General features: G+C 38.7%; 1 protein-coding gene and 1 long non-coding RNA gene across 3 annotated transcripts; one reads left to right on the top strand and one right to left on the bottom strand.

The window, feature by feature from the left end:
• Window positions 1-2,792: 2,792 nt before the first annotated feature.
• Window positions 2,793-3,658, bottom strand: LOC148785161 (uncharacterized). Its single transcript, XR_016068002.1, has 3 exons — window positions 3,576-3,658; window positions 3,413-3,510; window positions 2,793-3,280 (listed from the first exon to the last, which is right to left on the bottom strand). It is a non-coding gene; the product is annotated as an uncharacterized LOC148785161 (long non-coding RNA).
• Window positions 3,659-11,814: 8,156 nt separating this feature from the next.
• LOC105173040 (E3 ubiquitin-protein ligase UPL3) lies at window positions 11,815-24,963 on the top strand. 2 transcript variants are annotated; one of them, XM_020697377.1, is made up of 19 exons: window positions 12,859-12,998; window positions 13,099-13,172; window positions 13,371-13,481; window positions 13,605-13,721; window positions 13,820-13,990; window positions 14,062-14,223; window positions 14,493-14,747; window positions 14,823-14,944; window positions 15,035-16,454; window positions 17,324-17,434; window positions 19,473-21,014; window positions 21,132-21,347; window positions 21,458-21,562; window positions 21,977-22,057; window positions 22,139-22,207; window positions 22,367-22,495; window positions 22,580-22,693; window positions 24,317-24,510; window positions 24,747-24,963. In XM_020697377.1, exons 2-18 carry the CDS (start codon window positions 13,155-13,157, stop codon window positions 24,380-24,382), a joined length of 4,809 nt encoding a protein of 1,602 aa, XP_020553036.1. In that variant the 5' UTR covers window positions 12,859-12,998; window positions 13,099-13,154; the 3' UTR covers window positions 24,383-24,510; window positions 24,747-24,963. The 2 variants fall into 2 exon arrangements, with proteins under 2 accessions (XP_011092986.1, XP_020553036.1); XM_011094684.3 differs by having other exon boundaries at window positions 11,815-13,172.
• The last annotated feature ends 1,755 nt before the right edge of the window (window positions 24,964-26,718 follow it).

Raw genomic sequence — 26,718 nt, 5'->3', positions numbered from 1 at the left:
ATAAAAATGATATCGTTGGTCAATTAAATTTTACATTTATTAGATCTGAATATTACTATAGCTAATTTATACAATTCCATCGGAATTGTTAACCACACAATTCTACGTAATGTTATTTTATTAAATTATATAATAGCGAGAATTTGATAGAAAATTCATAGAAATATTCTGAAAATTATATTTAATAAATGGTATGTTAATAAAGAGGAAAAATGAAGATTTGTATTTCGATAGAAATAGAAAACAATATTCTCGATATATTAATTGTATGTGGTATAATCGTTATAGGATACGGGGGTAAAGTGAAAAGACCGACCACTACCTATTGGATAGATAAAAGCGTTATAAAGTCGAGGTAAGTAAATAATTAGTATTATCTATATATGTCGCCTTTATTTGTGGTTTTACTGTTATATAAATTTGTGGTTCATGCTGACATTAATTTATTTAAAAGTATATGAGTGATGGATGATTTGATTTGATTGACGATATTATGTACGTGAATGAGGAAATGTGCTGAAATATTATGTTTGTTGTTTGAAGTGTTGTGGTTGTCTGGATTGAGAATATGTTGATATATTATTTTATGTTACTAGTTGCTTACAAGAATGGTGATATGTGGAAAGGAGGGAGTGGTGAAAATTGAATATAATTGCGGTGTGAATACCACTTGGTGTGTTGAAAAGCCTATAAGGCGAAAATATAATATAAAAAGAGCGATTTTGCGATATGAAAAAGATGTGATATGAAAAGAGCTATGTGTGAAATGAAATAGCTATGTGCGAAATGAGATTGATAAGCCGGCTGTCAAGGAGATTCACTTAAATTTATGTAACGGTGAGATTGAGTTGACGGAAAAAACACGATATCATATTATTGTAAGCAAAATAGGAAAAAGGAAGTCTAATTGATTATTTTATTGTGTGTGGTGTACTACAGCTGATTATGTTGGAATTAAATTGGTTGTATTCCATTTATGTTGCCTACTTATCTTGTTTGGGTTGTGTTTGATATACATATATAGATAAGGCTGGTTATTTACTTACTGAGTGGCAGGCTCATTCCTCTGCTGACATTTTCTTTCAGGAGTAGACTTTGAGGTGTCTGACTGTTGAAAAATAGGTCTACGCACTATACTCAGGCAGGTCGGGCCAGCGTGCTGTTTTCTCCTCTTTGTCAGTTAGAATACAAATCATATTTTGTTTGTACAGAGAGAATATAAGCATACGGATTACTTGTTATGAATTACCTTGTGGTGTTTGATAAGTATATATATATAATGTTGTGGGTTGATTATGCCTGTTATGACGTTGGGATTACGTATACATATTGATTAGATGATTATGTACAAATTTATATAAATAAACACAAGAATTACTTTAAGTATGACGTTTATGAAAGATATAACCCTAGTAGCGTTGGGGTGCTACATATGGTAACAAGATTAGATTTTTATTCAACAAAATCAATACAGCGTCGTGCCATTAAGCATTACTTGGTTGGTCACTGTAATCCATAAAGGTTCGTAAAAGGTGGGGTGTCCTCTGATCAAAATCATCTCAAGACAGACACGTTAACAAAATATCCAGTAAAAACTTGACAGTGAGAAGAAATATTAGTCATTTCACATTTGTCCAACTCTGGGTTTTTTCTGATTCCAAGTACCGCAGTAGGAAAATCAGGCCTCAATTCCATCCAAGGGAACAAAGAACCAATCTTGGTTAATGTTTTAGATAATCGCCACAGTAGGAGAATCCATGAATTCTAGAAAAGTTGAGTGCCTCAATTACCTAGCCTGCAGAGGCAAAGACAAGTTATATGATTATATAGTTTTAGGTGAAAATTGGTAAATCAAGCTCAAATATTCTCAGGAGAATAGATATAGACAAATATACATGCATAGTTTTATGTTTGTCCATGATCCCCATGTTATGCAATCCAGATCAGTATTAAGACAAACAAACATCTTTTCTACAGATGGTCCCACCCTTGTGTTCCTCCAATCTGAACCGGATTTCCTTAAATAAGAATATCTGTGAAGAGAGAATGGAAGAGTTATCAATCATAGGCCAAAACATATTCTATCCCATTCCAGCAATATGGTAATATTTATTTACTCCAGAACAAGCCAACAAGTTCATACAATTTTCTACTAATTTGTATTAGTTGGCATGAAAAGAAGCAGTATGTTGTCTCCACATGTAGTATACAGTATTTAATACAAATAAATGACCTAGCTAAAGGGCAGGAACAAGCTCTTGATTACCACCCCGCAGCAACAGTAACATCAAGAGCACTTTGCGCCAGTGTGGCACCATCTTTCACAATGAAAGCCAAATGCTAGGACATCATAGTTGAGAAGAGGGGCAAAGTTGATAAATGAAGAAGAGTCGTGTTCAAGGAATGTAGTAATGAACCAGATAAATTAGAGAAACTAAACTGCTTCCATTACAGAATTTAGGCATTTAAACAATGGAACAGAACATGGAGCAATAATCACACTATATAAAGGGCACATTTTCCCAGCATATTCAGAAAATCAAGACAATCCTGAATAGCTTCTGCTTGTACTATATTACATTATTATTTATCTTCATCATTAAAGTTTTGAGCCCCAACCAAATCCAATGTCTTACTCAAAAGATTACAAAAAAAGAGTGCAGCTACATTACATAAAAATTTAGGGAATTAGATAAACTAAAATTTTAAATTTTGCTTAATAGTAGCATACTCTTGGATCAATACTCCAGCGCACTGAGTCACAACAAATAAGCAGTGCCTAAGGCAGACATTCAACACAGATATGCACTTACGATGTAAGTGTATTACATAAGAAGATTTCCATGCAATAGATTGACAGCTAAAACCATCATTGTCGATGTTCTAACAAGAATATGTGTTATTGTTGGAGAATATAATTGATGAAATTGTACATTTTCCCTGGGATAGCCAGCAAATTTCATTTGCTCCCTGTATCGAATATTCCTCTTCCTCTGAGTCGTATAGTATTTCTTGAAGGTTGAGAAAAATAAAGACCAAGGCAGCCTTCAGCTCTTGCGGACAGATAATCTTGCATTCTCAAAAAATGCATATTGTCTTTATCAACTCTCTGTTGAGTTTTACTTCTCTTTTTTAGGGGATAAGGCAAGTAGTAAACAATGGAAGATCAGGGAAACATCAAATTCTGGATGCAACATTGATCCACCTAAGGCTCATTTATGTCAAAAGAGGACTGCCAAGTCCATTTGTTCCACAAGCTTTCTCAACTTCAACAGAGGTTCTGTAACAGGTACTGAAGATTTGATCAAATTCATCTGATAAGATTACTAAGCCAAGATCCAATATAAGTGAAACTGCTTTCGGCCTCAGTTGGAGTACCTTTTAGATCAGCCGGAAAGATCAATAAGCTTACCTCAATAAAAATTCAGGTCCTTGATTGGGATATATAAACTCTGAGCAAACTGTTACACAAATTGACTCAACTTGGCTGAATCTTGGTCGTTCATGAACCTATAATAACATGAACCGATGAACGCATGCTGAAGCAATCATATAGTCGAAACACTAGGCTATACCTTAACATAGAGCTACACATACAGCCAAAACTCAGGATCATCCGGCAAAGCTACATCACTTTCCCGCCTACCAGCAGCTCCCTGGTTCAGATAAACACAAAATGAAAAGGCACGTAAGAGTAAAAAAGGATCCGTCATACCCAAAATGTGTGTTTTCTCAAACAGATTACAGGAATATGAAATCTCAAATTTCAGTCTCTCTTTGATCCAAGGACCATGAACCTCACCTCTGAGGATGTGCCTTTCCCTAAAATGAAATTTACCAAAATTATGTTAGAACAGTTTTGTTCTGGGTTCACATGGTAGTATATTTAGAACAAGTATTAGCAGCTAGATGTTAGAAACTGGACCGGGTCAAGATGAACAACAACTGGAATATGAAGAGATAAAAGACACACAAATTTGTTAACTCAGTTCGGATATAAATCCTACATCTGGGGGTGATACCAAGCCAGGAGAAAACACTCAAAGAAGAGGAAAATTGAGGAGTACAACACACACCTGTATGTAAGTCTTCACCACACGTGAAAGACAACACTCACTCTCGTCTGAACTCTTTCTTTTATCTCTCGACTACACGGAAAACTTATATGTTTTTCCCACTACTCTGCACTACAAAACAATGCCAACAAGAGTATTTATACCCACAACATGAAGTCATCCTTGAGTTCTTCAACATGAAGTCATCTTTGACTTCTTCAACATGACGTCATCCTTGACTTCTTCAACATGTAAGCAATCTTCACACCTTAACAATCTCCCACTTGAAGATTCATTAGCTTTTATCTACTTCTTTCTTGGTACTGTCGGGTTTGTCCACTCTAGTCATCAAGGCCAGTCGAAGCCGTACACAGCTTCAACTTCTCCAGCACAACCGCCTTGGTCAGCATGTCCGCAGGGTTCTTTTCTTAGATCTTCTCCAGCTGCAGTGTCTTCTTCTCCAGAAGTTGTCGGATGAAATGGTACTTGATCTCGATGTGCTTTGTCAGCGAATGGAATGTGGGATTATTTGCCAGATGGATCGCACTCTGGCTATCGCTATGAAGAACCACATCTGCCTGAGGTTTCCCTAATTCACCTAAGAAGTGTTGCAGCCAAATGAGCTCTTTTGTCCCTTGTGATTTTCATGCCCAATATCTGCCTTACTTCTACAAGATCCTTCATGTCAAACCTCCTCGACAACTGATCCTTGAGCCTATTGATCTCCTTGACATTTGATCTTGCTATCAACATGTCATCAACATACAGGAGTAGAATGATAAAAAAGTTATCGAACCTCTTCACGTAGCAGCAATGATCAGCATTGCATCTAGAGAAACCTATCTTTAGCATGAAGTTGTCAAACTTCCTGTACCACTGCCGCGGAGCCTGTTTCAATCCATACAGGCTTTTCTTCAGGCAACACACCTTCTGATCATCTCCATTATACCCCTATGGTTGTACCATGTATATCTCCTCCTCAAGATCCCCGTGTAGGAAGGCTATCTTCACATCCATCTGTTGTAACTCCAAGTTCTCTGCCGCTACCATGCTCAACACAAGGCGAATAGTAGTTAACTTGACAACAGGTGTAAAAACATTGGTAAAGTCAATACCGTATCTTTGTTGGAATCCCTTTACTATGAGTCTTACCTTGTACCGCTTCTTCCCGTCTGATTCTTCATTAACCCGATATACCCATCTGTTCTGTAGGGCATTCTTTCCGTTTGGGAGTTGACACAATTCTCATGTGTCGTTTTTCTTCAACGAGTTCATCTCGTCGTTCATCGCAAGCTCCCACTTGCTCTTGTGGGCATCGTTGACTGCCTCTGCGTAACATTCAGGTTCCCCACAATCAGACAAAAGCAAGTAATAAAGAGAGGGGGAGTACCTATCTAGGGCCCTTCTCAGCCTCGGTTCTCGACCCAGTGCCAATGGTGTGCTGCTTTCAGCAATCGGTTCATCCGATGCTGGTTCTGGCTCTATCTCCGTCTGTTCGGTTTCATCCGTCTGAACTCCCACTAAATCTGTATCTGCTGGTCTCATGATCTCGGAATTTGAAATATCGAGATCAACAAATTCCCTTTCCTTCTTGTCATCGTCCGGGCTTACCTTCCTGTCCTTGTACATTACATCCTCATTGAATATAACATTCCTACTGCGAATTATTTTCCAGATTTGATTATCCCAAAATCTATACCCAAATTCGTTAGTCCCATACCCAATGAATGTACATTTAATCGACTTAGCATCCAACTTAGTCCGATCATCGTTCAAAATATAGGCTAAACAACCAAAAGTGCGTAAGAAAGAAAGATCTACTTTCTTTCCACTCCAGACCTCTTCTGGTATCCTGTTGTTCAGCGGGACAGAAGACCCTCTATTGATCAAGAAAGCAGCCGTGTTGACTGCATCTGCCCAAAACATCTTTGGCAGTCCGCTCTTCAATCGCATGCATCTCGCACACTCATTCAGTGTTCTGTTCATCCTCTTAGCAACGCCATTTTGCTGAGGTGTCCCCGAGATTGTTTTCTGCATTCGAATTCTACGGTCGGCGCAGTAATTCTTGATACCTTCACTGCTCTACTCGCCACCATTATCCGATCTGAGACATTTCACTTGTAGACCTGTCTCATTTTCCACTAGTACCCTCCATCTCCTGAATGTGTCAAAGGCATTAGATTTTCTTTTTAAGAAATACACCCATACCTTTCTAGTGGAGTCATCGACGAATGTTATGTAGTACGTTGATCCACCAAGAGATGACACCGGTGCTGGCCCCCACAAATCGGTGTGAATAGCTCCAGCTTTTCTTTCCTCGGAGTTCTTCCTGTGGTCAAGAGCTCACCCGCTTCTGCTTTCCGAACACGTAGTGTTCACAATGACCCACCTCCACCGATTTTAACTCGGGAAACCGTCCTTTCAACTTCAGCACGTTCATTCCTTTCTTGCTCATGTGGCCCAAGCGATTGTGCCACAAGTTAGCCTGCGATACAGTTCCTGCAAAGGGGATGTTTGAATTGGATCCTCCCGCCATGTAGAGCGTTCCCGACTTTAGTCCTCATGCCAAAGTCATTGCTCCCCGACTGATCTTCCACTTCGCGTCTCCAAACGTCGTGTGGAATCCATCACTGTCCAGCTGTCCGACTGAGATCAAGTTCCTCTTCAGTCCTAGTATGTATCTCACATCATGTAGGATCGAGCACGACCCATTCGTTGATTTGATCCGCACATCTCCCTTTCCTACAATCTTGAGGGGTTTGTTATCTGCAAGATAAAGTAAGCCAAAATCACCTGAGGTGTATGGCTCCATGATGTCTTTGTTGCTACATGAGTGGAATGAGGCCCTTGAATCCACGACCCAATCATCGAAAGAACTGCTCACTCTCAACAAGAGTGCATCCGTGATCTCTTCCGTCGCGGCATTCGCTGTCCGGCCCTCCTTTTCCTTTTTTGGCGCCCAACATTCGCTTTTCATGTGTCCGGACTTCTCGCAATTCCAGCACACCATCTCCTTCTTGCCCTTGCTCTTCCCCCTGGACCTTGATCTTCCACGGTATTTACCCCGTATGTTAGGTCTCCCTCTGGACTCTGTATGTAGTGCAGAGCCAGATGATCCACCCGTTTGCTTTTTACGGGTTTTCTCGTTCAACATCATGTCCCTGATGTTGTCGAACTTCATCTTCTCCTTCCCAGACGAAGTGCTCACCGAAGTAACAACCACATCCCAACTGTCAGGTAAAGATGAGAGCAAAATTAACGCTTTTACCTCATCGTCAAACACGATATCCACAGACGCCAGCTGTATCGTGAGTTGGTTGAAGTCATTGAGGTGATCGGCCACCGACTTCCTCTCCTCCATCTGCAACCTGAATAGTTTCTTCATCAGTATGACCTTATTCATTATTGAGGATTTCTCGTACATATTGGCAAGAGTCTGCAGGACTTCCTTCGTGCTCTTTGCTCCCTTCACATGATAGGCGACATTCTGAGAGAGCGACAGGATTATTGCGCTCATCGCCTTTCGACCGTGCACCTTCCATTCTTCATCACTCGTCTTCTCGGACTTCTCTGCAAGTGATCCGTACAGGTCCTTCCCGTACAGGTAGGCCTCCATCTGCATACACCAAAATCCAAAGTCGGAACCATTGAACCGTTCGACTGGAATCTTTCCCTCCATCTTAACTCCTTGAACCTGGCTCTGATACTAGTTGTTAGAAACTGGACCGGGCAAGATGGACAATAACTGGAATATGAAAGAGATAAAAGACACACAAATTTATTAACCCAGTTCGGATATAAATCCTACGTCTGGGGGCGATACCAAGCCAGGGAAAACACTCAAAGAGGAGGAAAATTGAGGAGTACAACACACAGACACCTGTATGTAAGTCTTCACCACACGTGAAAAACAACACTCACTCTCGTCTCAACTCTTTCTTTTATCTCTCGACTACACAGAAAACTTATATGTTTTTCTCACTACTCTGCACTACAAAACAATGCCAACAAGAGTATTTATAGCCACAACATGAAGTCATCCTTTACTTTTTCAACATGAAGTCATCCTTGACTTCTTCAGCATGTAAGCAATCTTCACACCTTAACACTAGAAACAAATTATAAAAAGCTGGAAATTCGTAGGGTTTAGTGAAGGTGCTACAATATCACAGATAAACCCATTCCCTAGAACACCTCCCTCAGATGTGGCACACCAAACACCCAACCCAAAAGATAATGCTAGTTGAACTTCAATTCAGCTTGCATTGGGCAGTATTAATTCTATTATTGTGTAAATTTAAAGAAAATATATGAGAAACAACAAGAGAAGAAATATGTTAATGTATAAGTTGCACACAACCACAACATACTTTTAGTGGGTTCTATATGGATTTTACATTGGAAGATGTTACCGGAAGAATTTAGACAAAATGTCATTTTAATGCGAATAAAAAGTTGCTAAGTACAAAAATATAAATCAGTGCATAACAAGTTATGAGCAACAAGTGATAAGATCCAAACTAAGTTTCCATAATGCTGTGAAGCTCTTTAGCAACCGAAACTGCCCCCGTTTGGGAGACATATTTACATCCTGAAGGAAATATGTGGTAGCTAGCATAACCATTGGTCTTAGCCGACCAAAAATAGTTTCTTTGTGATTTGTGTTGTCTGAACAAGCAAGAGGATGACACAAGTCCGCGAATTGGGAGTATAAGGATTCTACATTCCATGCTTCTAATAACTTTCTCAATATTAACTAATAAATCAAGATAGTGTTTACTTTACTATACCATTTGATAATGCGAAGTTCAATTATAAATTTATCATTTTCATGTTTTTGTAGCTTTCAACAGCGGCCAATCAAGCCTCTAGAATATTTGTAGATATGCATATCGGCATATGTAATATTAGAACATCTAGACTTCACTACTTGTGAAATCCAAAATCAATTAACCATTTAATTTGATAAGGATGTCCACTTTCAATTGATAAAATTACAGCACTCACTAAGTCGAACTGTAAATAACATACTAAGAACTATGCTCCAACAATCTATCAACAAATACAAGGTGAGAACTTTTGTACTAAAGTTTGCAACTAATCAGATATATAAAGGCAACTTTCATTAGTTGAATATATTAATCCAATGTAGGAAGTAATACAGCTTCTCTCCACACCATTCAGTCATCCACTAAGCTATGTTTAACAGTAAATTCAGCTAAATACTGTCACCACTCTAAAAAACAAACATTCTATGAGCTGTGAGAAAATAATTACTGCACCAAGTCCATTCTACCTGTAGCACTACTGATAATTGGATACTAGAAATAATATTACATGCAAGGATCCAAAACTGCAAAAGAATACATTTCACTCAATGCTAAAACTTTTCATCCAACGCATGCAACTGATCAGAAATACAGAAACAGACAAGCCATATTCGGTCGAACAGATATTCCATTTAGTGAGTAACAAAAGGTCTCGACCAGTACAAACTGCGGCGAATGTTTGATTAACGTATGATATATACAATTGTTTCAAAACTACAAGAATTTTTTGCAAGCAGAGAGCGATAAATGCTGAAATCAACATTGTCGAGTAAAATAAACTAAAAACAAAATCGAGAGAGACTTTTCCAAGCCATTACTTGCAATGCGATGAGCGTACTCCTCATTTCCGACACTCGGATCCAACCATTTGGACCTCCAGTCTCCGTATTTCCGTCATACCTTCGGGCGTCATGCCACCGAAATGCACTTAATCCATAGAAAGTAATTGTTTAAAGCACTGAAGCTTATCTAAATAAACTATTTTCTGAATTTTGGGGAAAAAAGGAGTGACGGACAGAATCAGATGCAGAGAAAACGCGTCAAGTAAAGCATGATAGGTGAAGAATTCTTTGGTTGGAGGGCTAGAGGCCGGAGTTCACAGCGAGCATTCTGGATTGTTTGAGGTACTCGGAGTCGACGATACGCCTCGCTACTGGAGATGGGCCAACTGTCGGTTTGTTATGCTTTACTGACATGTTCACTTAAGCAGCGTTAACTTTGCAGAATAAGATCTCATAAATTAAAATTAGTATATTATTAATTAATCATTCAATATTGCGGTCATGTTTACTACATGGCAATGGGCTGAATATTCTAGTTAACCCAGCCCAATGCACTGTTTACAAAATTTGGGCCGCTGAGCCAGCGGTTTTTATTCTAGCTCGGCATTTGGCTATATTATTTCATTATTTAAATCTGATCAATTTGATTTGGATATAATTGGGTGACCCATGAACTAGTTGATCCATTTTCGCTTCCCTCTTTGATCACAAAAATTTGTATGGTTAGTGTCCAGTATGCTCCCAGTTGTCAACATAGGATCACTCATACATGTTATCACACTTAAAAAATTGGGTCCAAAACAATAATATTGGGTCTATTCATTATCTTCAGTTTTGTTTTTGACCCATCTTCTAGGTGGGCCAAAATAGGGTGGATGTTTGGATAGGTTTGTCTTCGGCTATTTTTGGGCATTTTAAGGTGTTTTAGGACAGTAAAAGTAATGTTTTAGAAATATTTCCCTTTGTTTTAGCAGATTTTGTCTGCCAAAGGCCTAGGGCCTAGAGCCCATCTCCCCTCAATATTCTTTTTTCATACTACCACACAACGACCACCTCTCCTAATTCTGTAAAAGCCGTCACATACACTATTCTCGATGACCCATCGACCGCCACCTACACCTGCTGTTGGCTCTTGAGTTGAGCAACCTCAGGTCAAGAAACTCTATTGTTCACCTTTTCCTGTCTCTGTTCCTCCTCTTCGGGAGTCAAGAATAATTCTGGATTTCGATGAGGGAAGACGGGGCGGATTCACGGGGTGATGAGCTGCAAATTGGGCCATTGCTTGTGCGGCTGCCCTTGTGGATGCATCACGAATCAAGGACAATAAAGCTTTTTGCGTCAGCTGTATCATCGGTTCTTGAGGTGGAATACCTGGGGTGTGCTCTCCCTTAGGGCAGGGGTTGAGATTGTTCACAAGGTGGGGGAGATCTCCCTATTGAGAGATATTTGTTCATGAGGTAGGGGAGGCTGTCCCATAAGGTGGTGACTGTTCACAAGGCTGTCCCACTTCATTCATTTGTGCTACATGGGTAGTGTCCACTTCGAATGTCATAGGCTCTATACCTAGTTTACATACTCAACATTGGGGGTAATGTTTTCCCACAATGTGGTTTCGACTAAGGGATTGAACGAAAAAATTACCTCGACACAATAATACTACTAGGTCTTGTTCTTTTTTGCTTAGTGAGAGAATTTTTGGATATATGATATGTCAAATTAATCAATAGTAATCTGCAATATAAAATATTATTTTTAGTATTTATAGTGAGATATGAAATTTTATGGTGTTGAAAGTGTAGGTCCTTATAGTGTATCTCAAGTGTGGAAGTTACCAATATACCTTCAATAATTATTTAATATTACCAATATATCCATCAGGAACCAATTGCGATATCTAAATTGTAATGGGCCCCCTAAATTGGACCCAAGCCGATAAGTGAAAAAACAAATGACCGATAAAGGTGGATTGGATTTGGGCCCATATCCACCCTTTTCAGCCCATCAGAACGGTCCCTTAAAAGACCAATTTATCGAGTAATGACCAAACATGAAGAATTTCAACGTGGAAAGTGGTGACAGGTGATGCAAATTGATATTTTTTAAATTTAAAGGTGAAAAGTTTCAAACACCGGCATTTGCAGGGTGCAAATTGGCAATTACCCGTTTTGCGAGGGAAAAGAAAGGGAAGAAAAAGCCACTGCACCTGCTCTGCCTCTGCAGCAGCATCTTCTTTGGATTTATATTTACGAGCAAAACCATACGATTCTCGATTAGGGTTTTCTTTTTTTCTTTTTCTTATATTTATACAAACAAATAATATTTCCATCTTTTTTTTTTTACCATCAATCGTCAACTCGTCATCCTCTCCTCCCTCCTACATTCGCTCTCTATTTTCATAAATTAAAATCTGCCGTTCGATTGCTCGTCCTCTCAAACAACTGGGTCAATTCGTATTAATGTCGCAGGGTTTTGTGTCGAATTAAGGTTTCTGATTTGGATGTATTTGCTGATTTTCGATCCTGATTTTCGGCTTTGAGTTGGGGTTTTCTGGAGGTTCTGATTGCGACATGATGGGAATCTGGGAGTCGGAAACAATCTGATCGCCGATTAATCGGCGAGTAGTTTAATCGATTTTCTTTGGTTCTTGTATGGAAACTCGGAGCCGGAAGCGGGCGGAGGCATCCACCTCAGCAACGTTCTCTGGCCCAACTACACGCGCCACTAAACGCGCTCGCCTTTCTGCTACCTCCGCCGCTACCACTTCCGCCAACTCCCCATCGATCACCACTCGCTCTCGAACAGCCGCTCGATCCGCTTCAATGGACTCCAACCCGGACCCCTCGATTGCCTCTGCTTCCACCACCCGCAGCCGCCGTGGGAAAAACCCTAGCATTAATCAAAATTGGAATTCTACTACTACTACTAATAATAATAAAGACACTACTAGTTGGGATAAGGGTAAAGAAAAAGCGCCTGAAATCAGGCATAGAGAAATGGAGAGGAGCTTAGGGCTGAACATTGATTCACACGATGGAGATGACGATGATAACGACAGTGAGGGTGGAGTTGGCATTTTGCACCAGAATCTGTCTTCCGCTAGTAGCGCTCTTCAGGGTTTGTTGAGAAATTTGGCTTTGCTCCCAAGCTCGGCCATGGGTTCTGTTTCTTCTTCTCATCAAAGTGGACGGTTGAAAAAGATATTGTCGGGGTTGAGGGCTGATGGGGAGGAAGGCAGGCAAGTGGAGGCGTTAACGCAGCTTTGTGACATGCTCTCAATAGGGCCGGAGGAGTCTTTGAGTACCTTTTCAGTGGATTCTTTTGTTCCGGTGCTGGTGGGGTTACTTAACCATGAGAGTAATCCAGATATCATGCTTTTTGCTGCTAGAGCTCTGACGCACTTGGTTGATGTATTGCCCTCCTCTTGTGCTGCAGTGGTGCATTATGGTGCTGTCTCTTGCTTTGTTGCTCGGCTGTTGACTATTGAGTACATGGACTTAGCCGAACAGGTGAACTTGATTATGACTGTTGCATAACAATGCTTGCTGGGAATTTAACTGGAACTTGCATTTCTCTGGATTAATGTGCTGTTGTTTTATCTGACAGTAGTCAAGTTTTTTGTTGACTATGTTGCTGAACCCTGCTATGAATATTCTGGTATTCTTTAGTTTCTAGATGCTGTATTGATTTTGATTTATTTTGAACAGTCTCTGCAAGCCCTTAAAAAGATATCTCAGGAACACCCAACTGCTTGCTTGCGCGCTGGTGCACTTATGGCTGTGCTTTCATATCTTGATTTCTTTTCCACTGGGGTCCAGGTGTGTAAAGAGTGGATAATTGTATAGTTTATTTTTTTTCTGAACCCATTCATTTAGCTATTGAAGTATCTTCCCCTGACATTTTGTCCTAGATAATATAATTTCACTTTAATTCTTTGCCAGAGGGTGGCCTTATCAACTGCTGCAAACATGTGTAAGAAGCTTCCTTCAGATGCAACTGATTTTGTGATGGAAGCTGTTCCATTGTTGACAAATCTCCTACAATATCATGATGCCAAGGTTAGAAGAAGATACAGTTTGGTTATAATGATGGTTGAGGTAGATCATATAATAGGTTCCCATGTTTGCTATCTGCATGATCCTTGTGTGATTCATAGGTTTTGGAATCTGCATCTATTTGCTTGACGCGTATCGCGGAGGCATTTGGTTCATCACCAGAGAAACTAGATGAACTCTGCAATCATGGTCTTGTCACACAAGCTGCTGCCCTGATTTCATCCAGCAATTCTGGAGGTGGTCAGGCTTCCCTTAGCACTTCTACATACACGGTGAGGTCAATGACAAGTTTTGGTCAACTAGTATATTTGAGGGGTGGTAGTATGAGCTTAACTGCATGCAGGTTTGGATCCGGCTTCTTTCCACATGTGCAAGTGGTTCTCCTTTAGGAGCAAACTCCCTCCTCCTCCTTGGGATCAGTGGCATTCTGAAAGACATATTGTCACGGTCTGGTGTTGTGTCAAGTGTGTCTGTTTCACCCGCTTTAATTAGACCCTCAGAGCAGGTATAGGCCATTTTCTTGCTCAGTTTGCCCTTTAGCTAACATTTTCCAGGCAGTTCTTCATAAATTTGAGTACTTGCCATGTTTTCATGTGATTTTTATCCTGCTTTCTGCTTCCAAATTCTATATCAGGGATAATCTTCTTTTTACCCATTTACCAGGTGCTTGTTTAAATTGAATTCCTAGGTTGGGAAAAAAAGTTGTCATAATGTATGAAATTAAATCCACATATCCTCCATGCCATTAACTGATGGCTCCTCCTATATCATCAGATTTTTGAGATTGTTAACCTGGCAAATGAGCTTCTTCCACCTCTTCCTCAAGGAACAATCTCCCTTCCACCCAGCAGTAGTTTGTTTGTCAAAGGTTCTCTCTCTAAGAAGGGTCATGCAGGCAGCGGCTCTGCCAAGCCGGAAGATTCAAATGGGAGTAGTACACAAGAGGAATCAGTGCGTGAGAAACTACTGAATGATCAGCCCGAACTTCTGCAGCAATTTGGAATGGATCTCCTCCCTGTCATGATCCAGGTTTGTTTTAAAGTACCTCACCTGCTTTACTTCAAGTTCATGACATTATTCGTTTTTTTCCATAATTTCATGCAGATATATGGTTCCAGTGTCAATGGGCCTGTTCGCCATAAATGTCTTTCAGTTATTGGCAAACTCATGTACTTCAGCCCTGCTGAAATGATACAATTTTTAATAAATGTCACAAACATTTCAAGGTATATGCCTTTACTAACTTTCCTTTTGCAGGGGTATCTTTTGGATTTGTCAGCCTAGAGGAATGTACTCACTCCGTTTTGTTTGTTTAGTTTCTTAGCTGGGGTTTTAGCTTGGAAAGATCCTCAGGTTCTGGTGCCTGCTCTTCAAATAGCAGAAATTTTGATGGAAAAGCTTCCTGGTGTTTTTTCTAAAATGTTTGTAAGGGAAGGTGTTGTTCATGCCGTCGATGCATTGATACTGACTGGTCCAAGTAGTTCAAAGCCATCTTCCAGTGAGAAGGATAATGATTCTGTTTCTGGATCATCTTCACGGTCTAGACGCAATCGCCGGCGCAGTGCTAATTCTTGTTCTGATGCAAAGCCTGCTGAAGATTCTAAAAACTTAATTCCAAGTATTGTTTCACATGCAAACTCGGTCGAAATTCCAACAGTCAATTCTAATCTTCGGGCGGCAGTTAGTGCATGTGCAAAAGCTTTCAAAGAAAAATTTTTCCCTCCAGATTCAGAGGCTTGTGAAACAAGGGTTACGGATGATCTACTCCGCTTAAAGAATCTTTGCATGAAGTTGAACGTGGGGATTGATGAGCAGAAGACTAAATCGAAAGGAAAATCAAAAGTTTCTGGCCCCCAACCTACTGATTTTTCTGCTAGTAAAGAGGACCACTTGGTTGAGGTGATAACTGAGATGCTGCTGGAGCTCAGTGGAGGGGATGGGGTTTCTACTTTTGAGTTTATTGGTAGTGGAGCTGTTGCCTCCTTGCTTAACTACTTTACTTGTGGTTATTTCTCCAAGGAGAGAATTTCTGAAGTTAATCTGCCAAAGGTTCGACAACAAGCAATCAAAAGATATAGATCTTTTGTTGCTGTTGCCCTTCCTTCAAGTATTGACGAGGGGAATATAGTTCCCATGAGCATTTTGGTTCAAAAACTTCAAGATGCTTTATCCTCGTTGGAGTTCTTTCCTGTCGTGCTGAGCCATGCTTCACGATCATCTGGAGGAAATGCCCGCCTTTCTTCTGGTCTAAGTGCTCTGTGTCAGTCATTCAAGCTGCGCCTTTGCCGAGCACAGGGAGAAAAATCTCTCCGCGATTACTCTTCAAATGTTGTACTGATTGATCCATTAGAAAGTTTGGCTGCAGTTGAAGAATTCCTGTGGCCCATGGTTCAACAAAGTGAGCTGGGTCAAAAGCCTTCAGTGTCTGCCTGGAACTCTGTGTGTAGGACTACTCCTGCAGGGACTGGTGTTTCTTCGCCGTCTGGTTCAACTCCTGCTTCTGCTACTCGACGCCATTCAACTCGTTCAAGATCTTCTATTAGTATAGGTGATACAACTAAAAAAGATTCATCACTTGAAAAATATTCAAGCTCGGTAAAAGCCAAAGGAAAAGCAGTACTGAAACCTAACCAAGAAGAGGGAAGGGGACCCCAGACCCGGAATGCTGCCCGCCGAAGAGCAGCCTTGGACAAAGATAATGAAATGAAGCTGGTGGAAGGGCACACCAGTTCTGAGGTATGCTTTCTTGTTCACTGATTCTTTTTTGGCTGAATTTCTCTTTTATTTTAGTTCTCTAATATATATTTTTGGCTTTTGGTTCACAAAATGAGTAGTGCTGGTGGATGAGTAGGAGGTTGGACCTACCTATTGGCCAATAGGAAACTACACTGATGCTGTCCAACTTTCTATTGGGGCTTGGATTATGTGACAGATAGACTGCTCTCTTGACATATTGATGTACCTGATATTTTAACCAATTCAATCAGCCTCCTTTGAGTTTTTCTTTGGTGTAATGACATGTATAAATCCACCATTACATTAGTAGAAGTTGGTAAAATCTTGCTTTCTCTCATTTCTTTGATATGTTAATCACCTTTCTTGCTTCATTCAATCAGCGTGTAGTCCACATGCGCTCTTTCTAGCTACTGAAGCATATGACTTATCAATGTTGGTTCTTTTATCTGGTTAATAGTTTCCAGATCTGCAGATATGAAAGATACGAGAATTGAATTGCTTTCTAGTATTCAGTTTCAAGGGAAGCAGGGAACCTTTTATAGTTAAACGATATTCTTTTTTCCTCCTTGTTTTATGGGAAAAAAGGATTGTTGAAAGCTTGGACCCACTTTCGGTATGCTTCTGAAGACAGTGCTGTGTTTATCAAGCTTTTGGATTTTTTCCTTGTATCTTGTATGTTTGTTGGCGTCAATTAGCATATCCTGGACAAGGCAAACTTTCATATGCTAAAGCAGATATGATATATGTTTTCCCCTCTCTTGTGCCTGACATAGGATGAAAATATTAACCACTTTTTCTGTGATGATACCCTGTTCTTAATGCCTATTTAAACTTTTACATATTGAGTGTTGCTTTTGTGCATATTGCAGGACGATGAATTGGATATTTCTCCTCTAGAAATTGACGATGCTTTGGTGATTGATGATGATATATCAGATGATGATGATGATGGTAACGACGACGACGACGACCATGATGATGTATGTGTGTTTGTCCTTTGGACAATGTTTATTTTATCCTTCTTAAGATCTCATATCTTGCTTGAGATTGACTTAATATCCTGGGTTGAAATAACTTTTCGGTAAATGACATTGTATCATCTTTTGGTCAATAAGCTTGGTTTCTAGATGTTATGTAGTACGAACACATTTATTGTTTATAGGTATTAGACGAGTATGGTGTGTATGAAAAACAGAATCTAAGATTCAGGTGTGCTGTGGTTCATCAGAATAATCTCAATGTTGGAACTGTAAAGCAACTGACTGGACAGTGTTCATTCACTAATGTAAGACATGAAATTCACATGATATATAATATTCATGGATCAGGCAGTACTTGGGACGTGTGTAAGAAGATGAAGTATGTGCTTAAATTCCGGTTTTCCTTAAGGTTTAAGTCTGAGGATGGACTGTTTTGAGAACCTGGTGCTTTGGGAGGAAAACTATGTGCTTGAATTGCTGGTTTCCCTGTAGGTTTTAAGTCGTAGGATGGAGCCAGCATGAGTTTATGGTTGACATGCATAACTCTTTAGCACCCAATTTGTCGGGAGTGGAATATGATACATAGAATATAATTGCTAGGAATTTGATTGCTAGGCATCTTGTTCCATTTCAGGGGTTTGGATAGTGTAGGGTATTTAAATAGGAGAATAAATTGAAGCCCTTACAAGTATTTGGTATACCATTTACGGAAAAGGAATGAGAATCATATTTGAGGTGAGTTAACAAAAATGTCCTCGCCATACATATATTTATATGTATATATAATACATATATCGGTAGACGAATATTATATATGCATGCAGATATATGCACTTATGCTTATCCTAATATACGCCATATATTTAAAATAAAATAAAATGTAGTGAATGCATATTTGCATATGAATGTATAGTATTTATCTTATATTGAACATAACTACACAAATATATGGTCAATTATAAATATTATAGATAAAAATTTAAAATGCAATAAAAACACAAATTATGAGAATAATTTAAATAGGAAAATAAATATTATAAATAGGAAATTATAAATAGGAAAATAAATTGAAGCCCTTACACAAATTATAAATAGGAAAATAAATTGAAGCCCTTACAAGTATTTGGTATACCATTTATGGAAAAGGAATGAGAATCATATTTGAGGTGAGTTAACAAAAATGTTCTCGCCATACATATATTTATATGTACATGTAATACATATATTGGTATACGAATATTATATATGCATGCATATATATGCACTTATGCTTATCCTAATATATGCTATATATTTAAATAAAATAAAGTGTAGTGAATGCATATTTGCATATAAATGTATAATATTTATCTTATATTGAACATAACTACACAAATATATAATCAATTATAAATATTACAGATAAAAAATAAAATGCAGTAAAAACACAAATTATGATTGAAGAAATGAGAACAATAATGAAAAACTAAAAAAAGTCTAGATTCCCAAGGAAAAGGAATAAGAATACCACCAAAATGTTAGCATTTTACATTCCCGGATTTTGGTTCAATATTCCCAATTTTTGGGAATATATTTTGTTTCAGAAATTTGAAGTAATGTTATAAAAGAAAATAATATGATGCTATGTAATTAAATTCCCATAAAATATGCCATTCCTTGCCAAACAATAATGAAAAACTAAAAAAAGTCTAGACTCCCAAGGAAAAGGAATAAGAATACCACCAAAATGTTAGCATTTTACATTCCCGGATTTTGGTTCAATATTCCCAATTTTTGGGAATATATTTTGTTTCAGAAATTTGAAGTAATGTTATAAAAGAAAATAATATGATGCTATGTAATTAAATTCCCATAAAATATGCCATTCCTTGCCAAACAAACAGGTCCTTGGAGTATTTATTATGGTCATATATTATGCAGTAGATGGGTGCAATTGCTACTTGAAATAGCGGATTGTGGTTTGCGTTTCTTCATTTATTTCATCTCAGTCTGTTCTAAAACATTGGCTGTACTCAGCTACTATCTTCATTGTTGACAGGTACTGGGAGGTGATACTATCCTCGTTTACTGGCCGGACAAAGTGCACGATGTTAAATTGGGCGACACTGTAGAAGATGGTTCTTTCCTTTCCCCTAGTGATGTGCAGAACAATCCTACATGTAGTTCTGGCAGCAGAGGTTCTGCTGAGTTTTGGAGTGGTATTTCATTTAGTTCAAGGGGAGCAATGTCCTTTGCAGCTGTTAATAGAGGTGGAAGTTGGGGCAGAGATTGGCAAGGACGCCCGTTATTTGGCTCTAATGATTCACCAAAACTAATATTTACTGCAGGGGGGAGGCAGCTTAATAGACACTTGACTATTTATCAAGCAGTTCAACAGCAGCTTGTTTTAGATGAGGATGATGATGATAAGTTTGCTGGCAGTGATCTTGTATCTAGTGATGGAAGCAGGCTTTCGACTGACATTTACACTATAATGTATCAAAGAGCAGATGGTCAAGCTGAGAGGTCTTCACTTGGGACTGGAAGCTCAACAACTCCATCTAAGTCTGGGAAAGCTAATTCTTCAAGTAGCTCCGTCTCTGATTCCTCGGCACGTCATGTATCACTGTTTGATAGTATTTTGCAAGGGGAGCTTCCTTGTGATTTGGAAAGAAGTAATCCCACGTATAATATTTTAGCATTGTTGCGTGTATTAGAGGGATTGAATCAGCTTGCGCCACGTTTGAGAGTCCAGCAAGTGATTGACAGCTTTGCTGAGGGTAAACTTTCAAGTCTAGATGTACTCAATACCACTGGAGTCAATGTTCCTTCTGAGGATTTTATCAATGGCAAGCTGACTCCAAAACTGGCTCGGCAGATTCAGGATGCTCTTGCACTTTGCAGTGGGTCTCTTCCATCATGGTGCTACCAGCTGACTAAAGCTTGCCCATTTTTGTTTCCTTTTGAAACCCGGCGCCAATATTTCTATTCAACTGCTCTTGGTTTGTCCCTTGCATTGTATCGGCTCCATCAGCAGCAAGGTGCTGATGGTCAAGGATCCACGAGCCAAATAGAGGGGAGGTTAGAGGGGAGGTTTGGGATATTACAACGCCAGAAAGTTCGTGTATCCAGGAATCGGATATTAGACTCTGCTGCAGAAGTTATGGAGATGTATTCTAGTCAAAAGGCTGTTCTTGAAGTTGAATATTTTGGTGAGGTTGGCACAGGATTGGGGCCGACTCTGGAGTTTTACACTCTTCTAAGTCACGAGCTTCAAAAAGTTGGATTAGGAATGTGGAGGTCAGGTTTATCATTTGATAAACCATCCATGGAAATTGATGTAGATGGACAGTTGGGTGTAAAACCTCAAGAATTGGCTGGGATCTCTGCATCTGGGGGTGATAAAGATATTATTCATGTGCCTCTTGGATTGTTTCCTCGTCCTTGGCCACCCAATGTTGATACTTCTGATGGTAGTCAATTTTCTAAAGTGAGAGAGTATTATCGATTACTTGGGCGAGTTATAGCTAAGGCGCTCCAAGATGGGAGGCTTCTGGATCTGCCTCTGTCAGTTGCATTTTATAAGCTTCTCCTTGGTCAAGTAGGTGTATTCAATGTTGTTTGTTGGGAGAATGAGATATTTGCATCTAAAAATTTTGGTGACCAGCTTTTTCTGTAGGTTGATTAAGTATGTTTTCATGATTCATTACTTTTGCAGGAGCTGGATTTACATGATATCAGTTCTTTCGATGTGGAACTGGGAACTACGTTGCAAGAATTGCAAGCCCTTGTATGCCGAAAACAATATTTGGAATCCACTGGAAGCTATAATCCAGAAGAGTTGCGTTTTCGTGGAGCTTCAATTGGGGATCTTTGTTTAGATTTCTCCCTTCCAGGATACCCTGAATATATTCTGAAACCAGGCAATGAAAATGTATGCCATGTACCTCTCTTTCTCTGGTTGTTGTGTTTCTTCTTCCTTGTCAGGCACCCATCCCTGATTTACTCTATTTATTGTTTACTTTCAACTGCTTCTATTCACAGGTGGATATAAGTAGTTTGGGGGATTATGTTTCTCTTGTGGTTGATGCTACTGTAGGCACTGGGATAATGCGGCAGTTGGAAGCATTTAGATCTGGATTTAATCAGGTTTTTCTTTTGCTCGAGTTTAATTAACTTTTGATGGCAAATATGTCTTCCACGCCAGAGAACTTTTAAATAGGCTTTTCTTCCTTTCCAGCAAGTTCATGACTGCTCCTCTCTCATTGATCCTACTTCACTTGGACATTCCAATCACCCCATGCATAACCGCCCCCAGCCCAAACCATAAGCTAACCTCTGCCTTCTGCGTAGCTTGAATAGATCAATCTCTCTCCAATGAACTAGTGGCCTTGGTTAAATTCTCAACAAGTAATTACTATAGCGTCCAGCAAGGGTGTCGTAACATGTGCACATTATTTCGGACTGGCTGAAGTAATAGTATAAGATCAATCTTTCAGTGTTTCCACATTTGGGTGTCATATGGGGGTTGAAGAGTTCATTCTATGGATTTGTGGTTTTTAGGTGTTTGACATCACTACTCTGCAAATATTTTCTCCATATGAGTTGGACCATCTCCTCTGTGGCCGCAGAGAGTTGTGGAAGGTAATGTTTCCTTTAGGTGAACTTGAAGGAGAAACTTGGATTCCTGCATTTGCCTGGTTAACGGTTTTGTGTTCCATGCAGGCTGAGTCGCTTGCGGATCACATTAAATTTGATCATGGATACACGTCCAAAAGTCCTGCTATTGTCCATGTAGGTGTTCCTATGCATACATAAAACACACATGGAATTAGAGATGTTAGAAAAATAATGAAAAAAGGATAGTTAGTTACTTCTTCACTTGAGTGAGTCCACAAAATTATTTTCACTGGATTTCATATATTTGCTTTATGCCTTTTATCCTGTCATTAGCTTCTCGAAATTATGGGCGAATTCACCCTCGAGCAGCAAAGGGCATTCTGTCAGTTTGTCACTGGTGCTCCGTGGCTTCCAGCAGGTGGTCTAGCTGTGCTGAAACCCAAGTTGACAATTGTGAGAAAGGTATGTTGCTTGTCAGGATCTGGGTATCGATATTCTCTTGACTAGAATCAGCGTGTGCTGATACCTTCTCTTTTATTTGAACAGCATTCTTCAAGCATGAACAGCAATGGCTCTGGTCCATCAGAGTCTGCCGATGATGACTTACCTAGTGTGATGACATGTGCAAATTACTTGAAGCTTCCACCATATTCCTCCAAGGTTAGACGGAAAAAAAATCTCAGAACCTTTTTGCTTCTTTTGTTCTCGATGCTGGCTGTGTATTTATTATAGGGATGGCAATTGTTTTGAAGCCTTAAGTGGTTGGACCCAGGACCAGCCTGAACCTACCTCCATTATTTTTTTTAAAATATAAAATATATTTGTACATATATAAAAATATGTATAATTTTTTTATACTTACATATAATACTTAAACTTAATATTTTTATAAATTAAATTAATGATATAAATAGTTTATAAGCATTTTAATGTTTGTATGAGTAACACATTATAGATTTTTTAATATTTCAATCCCTAAAACATGCCCATACAAATTTACAAAAAAATCAGCCTTTCAATAACTATATTGTCTCGTAATTATAAAGTTATGGTAGTATTGTTTTAAAAAAGATATATCTTTAATATTTTAAAATATTAACTAGGACTACCAGGTTCATCGGGTCCAATCCGTGGTCCTAGGTTTAGGTCCAAAATTTTCTTGGGACCCGCCCCAGACCAGACCTACCCCGTTGCCATCCCTACGTGTAACGGGATGGCAATGGTTTTAGGTTAGACGAGGACTTGAACTCCGCATGTTTTGGGCAGGTTCTCTAGCCATAACTGGACCTCGGGGTGGGTCCCCTTGGTGTTTTGGAGCTGACCCGAACCCATGTATTTTTTAAACATTTCTTTTATATAGTGTCTATATTTATATGAAGCATGTTTATACACGCATGAAAAAAATTGTATGTTCTATTTATACTTACATATAATACATAAAAATAATACTTTTATAACTTAAAATAATAATTGATAGTTATTAAGTTTTAATTTATGCATAAATAACATTTATTTTGAAAGTTTTAATATTTTAGTCTAAAATATGCGCTCTAAATTTATGTCAAGACATTAATCTTTCAATTATATTTTTATCTCATACTTATGAAATGAAGTTAGTGTTATTTAAAAAAAGGGAACGACCTCTCTTGAGGTTTGGTATAATTACGAATACCCCCTCGTTGTTTAAAAAATTACCAATACCCCTCTGATTTTAACGGTCGTTTAACAATGAGCCAAATCCGTTAGGTTTCCATTTGTTTTTTATGATGAACTGACCAAAATTCCCTTGTGGATTAAAAATTATAAGTTTATTTATTTTTTATGTTTTTATGGACTAAGTGAATAATTATTTTATAATTTTTAAAATTTTTCCATCATCCCGTTCGATTTTTTTATAAACTTTTATTTTTTTTTAAAAAAAGCTGAAAATATAGTAAGAACAGAGTTGACAATTTCATGCATCCATCCAAGGATTACATAATTTCATCAAACATCAGCGGGGTATTTGTAATTTTTCAAACAATGAAGGGTATTCGTATTTATGCCAAACCTCAGGGAGGTCATTGTAATTTTTCCTTCAAAGAAAAATATCTTCTAACAGGCATAATGGGTCCAACCCACCTGGTCTGGGCGAGGGGTTTTAACAAACCATCTCCATTGCTGTCAACTTATACTTTACTTGGTCTGTGGTTGACATGTTGGAACCAAAAGTTTGCTTGGAGTTCTGCTACTATTTAATTTATGTTAAATGCTGTAAGGTACTGAATTTGATTCTCTTTATAGGAAGTTATGCACAAGAAACTACTTTATGCCATCAGTGAAGGGCAAGGATCCTTTGATTTGTCATAAAGCATCCCTTAACCATCCGGATCCAGAGAAGATTAACTAGGATTCAAACAAATGAAGGTTGAAAGTTGCAATTTGATGCTTAATAAGGGGATCCTTACTGCACTTTCTGAACTGCTGACATATTAGAGGTCAGTTATTTAGTAAAAGTAGAACTTTGTATAGCATCTCACTGATAATACTCTATTCTTCCTTTTCTTTTTAATTGCAGACCTTTTACCATTTTATGTATACGATGGTCTTTCTCTGTATATAAATCTTAGATCAGTGCTATTGTTCTTTTGTAAGATTTTAGTTTGACTGCTTGTATGAGGACGAAGCAACACTACTTGATCTGATCTGATTTGAATTTATGAGTGTTGTACAGGCTGACGGAGTTTGTCGCATGCAAACAGTGGCAAGGAGGTGATGTTTTAGTTGTCTGCTTTGAAGCGGAACTTGTAAATAAATACTAGGAAGACATTTTTCCGCCCCTTCCCCCGTTTCCCTCATCATTGGATAAATCACCTGTATGGGCAAATTCGTTTGTTTGTTATAGTGACATTTTTTGTTATATGTTAATAGTGAAGCATCCATTTGAATAATTTGCATGCTCATGCCGCCCCCACCTCTTCCTATAAAATAGATAAAGAGTAATATTTATTATGATCCGAATTCAAGATATGTACTCGTTTCATATAATATAACTTATCTGTTGGCCAGGCAATCAGTGATTAACTTTGGCGTTTCTCATCCTTTGATTTTGTCCTTCTAGATTGAAAGTCGATCTTAATTACAAAAGGATGAGCAAGGATTGGTGAGGAGACACCACTTTCTCTTTTGGCATCTGCTTATTCACCAGCTTCAGCTCCTTGTCCAATCTGAACCTCCGTGTCTTACTACCTCCTTAGCCTTTCTATCATCCTCTCAGTGCCAGTGTCCCCATCCTACTATAGCATTTTGATCAATCTTCCCACGGGGTTGGTTCAACAACTCCCCCCCCCATGTATATAACAACCTGCCACAAATCCAGAAACATTACTATTCAGACATTTCCATCACCCCCCCCCCCCCCATATATTAACATGCTAGGCGTCTCGTCATGTACCCCTTAGACCAGATAGCTGATGCTTATCAGTTGGGAGGACAATCCCCTGGAGGAACTCGGAATGGACTACATTTAACTACATGTGATCTTTGATAATCAAATGAAGGTGCCCAAAGAGGATATTAGCTAATATACATATGACCTCGAAGAGATGGTCCAATATCAAATGAAGGCACATCCGAAGAGGACATGATTTATTTGATCTCAAAGTGAATCTACACCAAGATCATTATAAAATCATAGACAGTAAACTATTCAAAATTTATATAGTCAGAGTTGTACAAGATCATCCGCGGCTACATGTTCCCAAAAATTAGGTATTTTTCTTCCTAACCCCAACATAATAATGTTCAAATTATGATTAGAGACTAAAAACATAGAGCTATGAATATGCACAGACTAATGAGTGAGAACATGAGGTGTTATATGCAGTCCTTAATGATAAAAAAGATGAGAGTGAGTTAATTTCACTCTTCATCGAATTCCGTCTTCTTAGACTTTTTTGTGGTCATCAAGAGCAACATCATCATGAGCAAGATGTCCGGCATAAAGAACCTTGATAAATTAGCCAAGTAAATGAACTCATCATCGGAAGGATGGGGCTTCAAGTATATATAGAGTTTGAAAAGCTACAATGATTAACTGTCTTGGCGGACGGTCAACATGGGAATTCAGTAAAGATGCGGCGATTAAAATGAAAGAGGAGGTAAAAAGATATATAATCCAACTATGGAGGATAGATAACAAGAAACAAATCTAACAGCTTCAATCTACTTATCTAATCAAGTTCTATTCTAAAATCAGTGGGAACAAGTAAATTAAGATGGATGCACATTGGACATAAAGCCGTGCTGTTATTCTTATTAGGTGGGTCAGCCGTGACATCTAAAATCGGGGTTTTTGGCTGCTGGTTGTTAGATATTCTAGTAGTTTGTCGGGTTTGCTTTTAAAATTTTGTATTGTTGGTTGTTACGCTATTTTTCCTTTGAGGTTATGTATATGAAGACATCTTGTGAGGGTAAATATAAACTTTTGGCAATATCGATTATGTCTTGTGATATTTATATATTATATTGATAAAATAAAATTTAATTTACGGGACGAAAAAAAATTACTTATAGAATGAGTAGTAATTAAGGAAAGGGTAAAATAGTGATAATTAAATATTTCACCCTAATTGTTGCTCCAAGGACTCATCTTCGACCTCATGGACTCCAAAATCACCCCCACAAGTGGGACTGGGGTTTAGAGA

The sequence above is a fragment of the Sesamum indicum genome, linkage group LG10, assembly GCF_026168435.1.
Source record: "Sesamum indicum cultivar Baizhima isolate 11 linkage group LG10, ASM2616843v1, whole genome shotgun sequence".
Lineage (NCBI taxonomy): Eukaryota > Viridiplantae > Streptophyta > Magnoliopsida > Lamiales > Pedaliaceae > Sesamum > Sesamum indicum.
The sequence above is the reverse complement of the archived record's forward strand: the minus strand, read 5'-3'. Positions and strand labels throughout refer to the sequence as shown.

Coding starts and splice junctions, on each gene's coding strand:
- LOC105173040 (XM_011094684.3), top strand. CDS start 12,315: ATGGAAACTCGGAGCCGGAAGCGGGCGGAGGCATCCACCTCAGCAACG. Junction 22,208..22,366: donor AAAGTCCTGCTATTGTCCAT/GTAGGTGTTCCT, acceptor TCCTGTCATTAG/CTTCTCGAAATTATGGGCGA. Junction 22,496..22,579: donor AGTTGACAATTGTGAGAAAG/GTATGTTGCTTG, acceptor TTATTTGAACAG/CATTCTTCAAGCATGAACAG.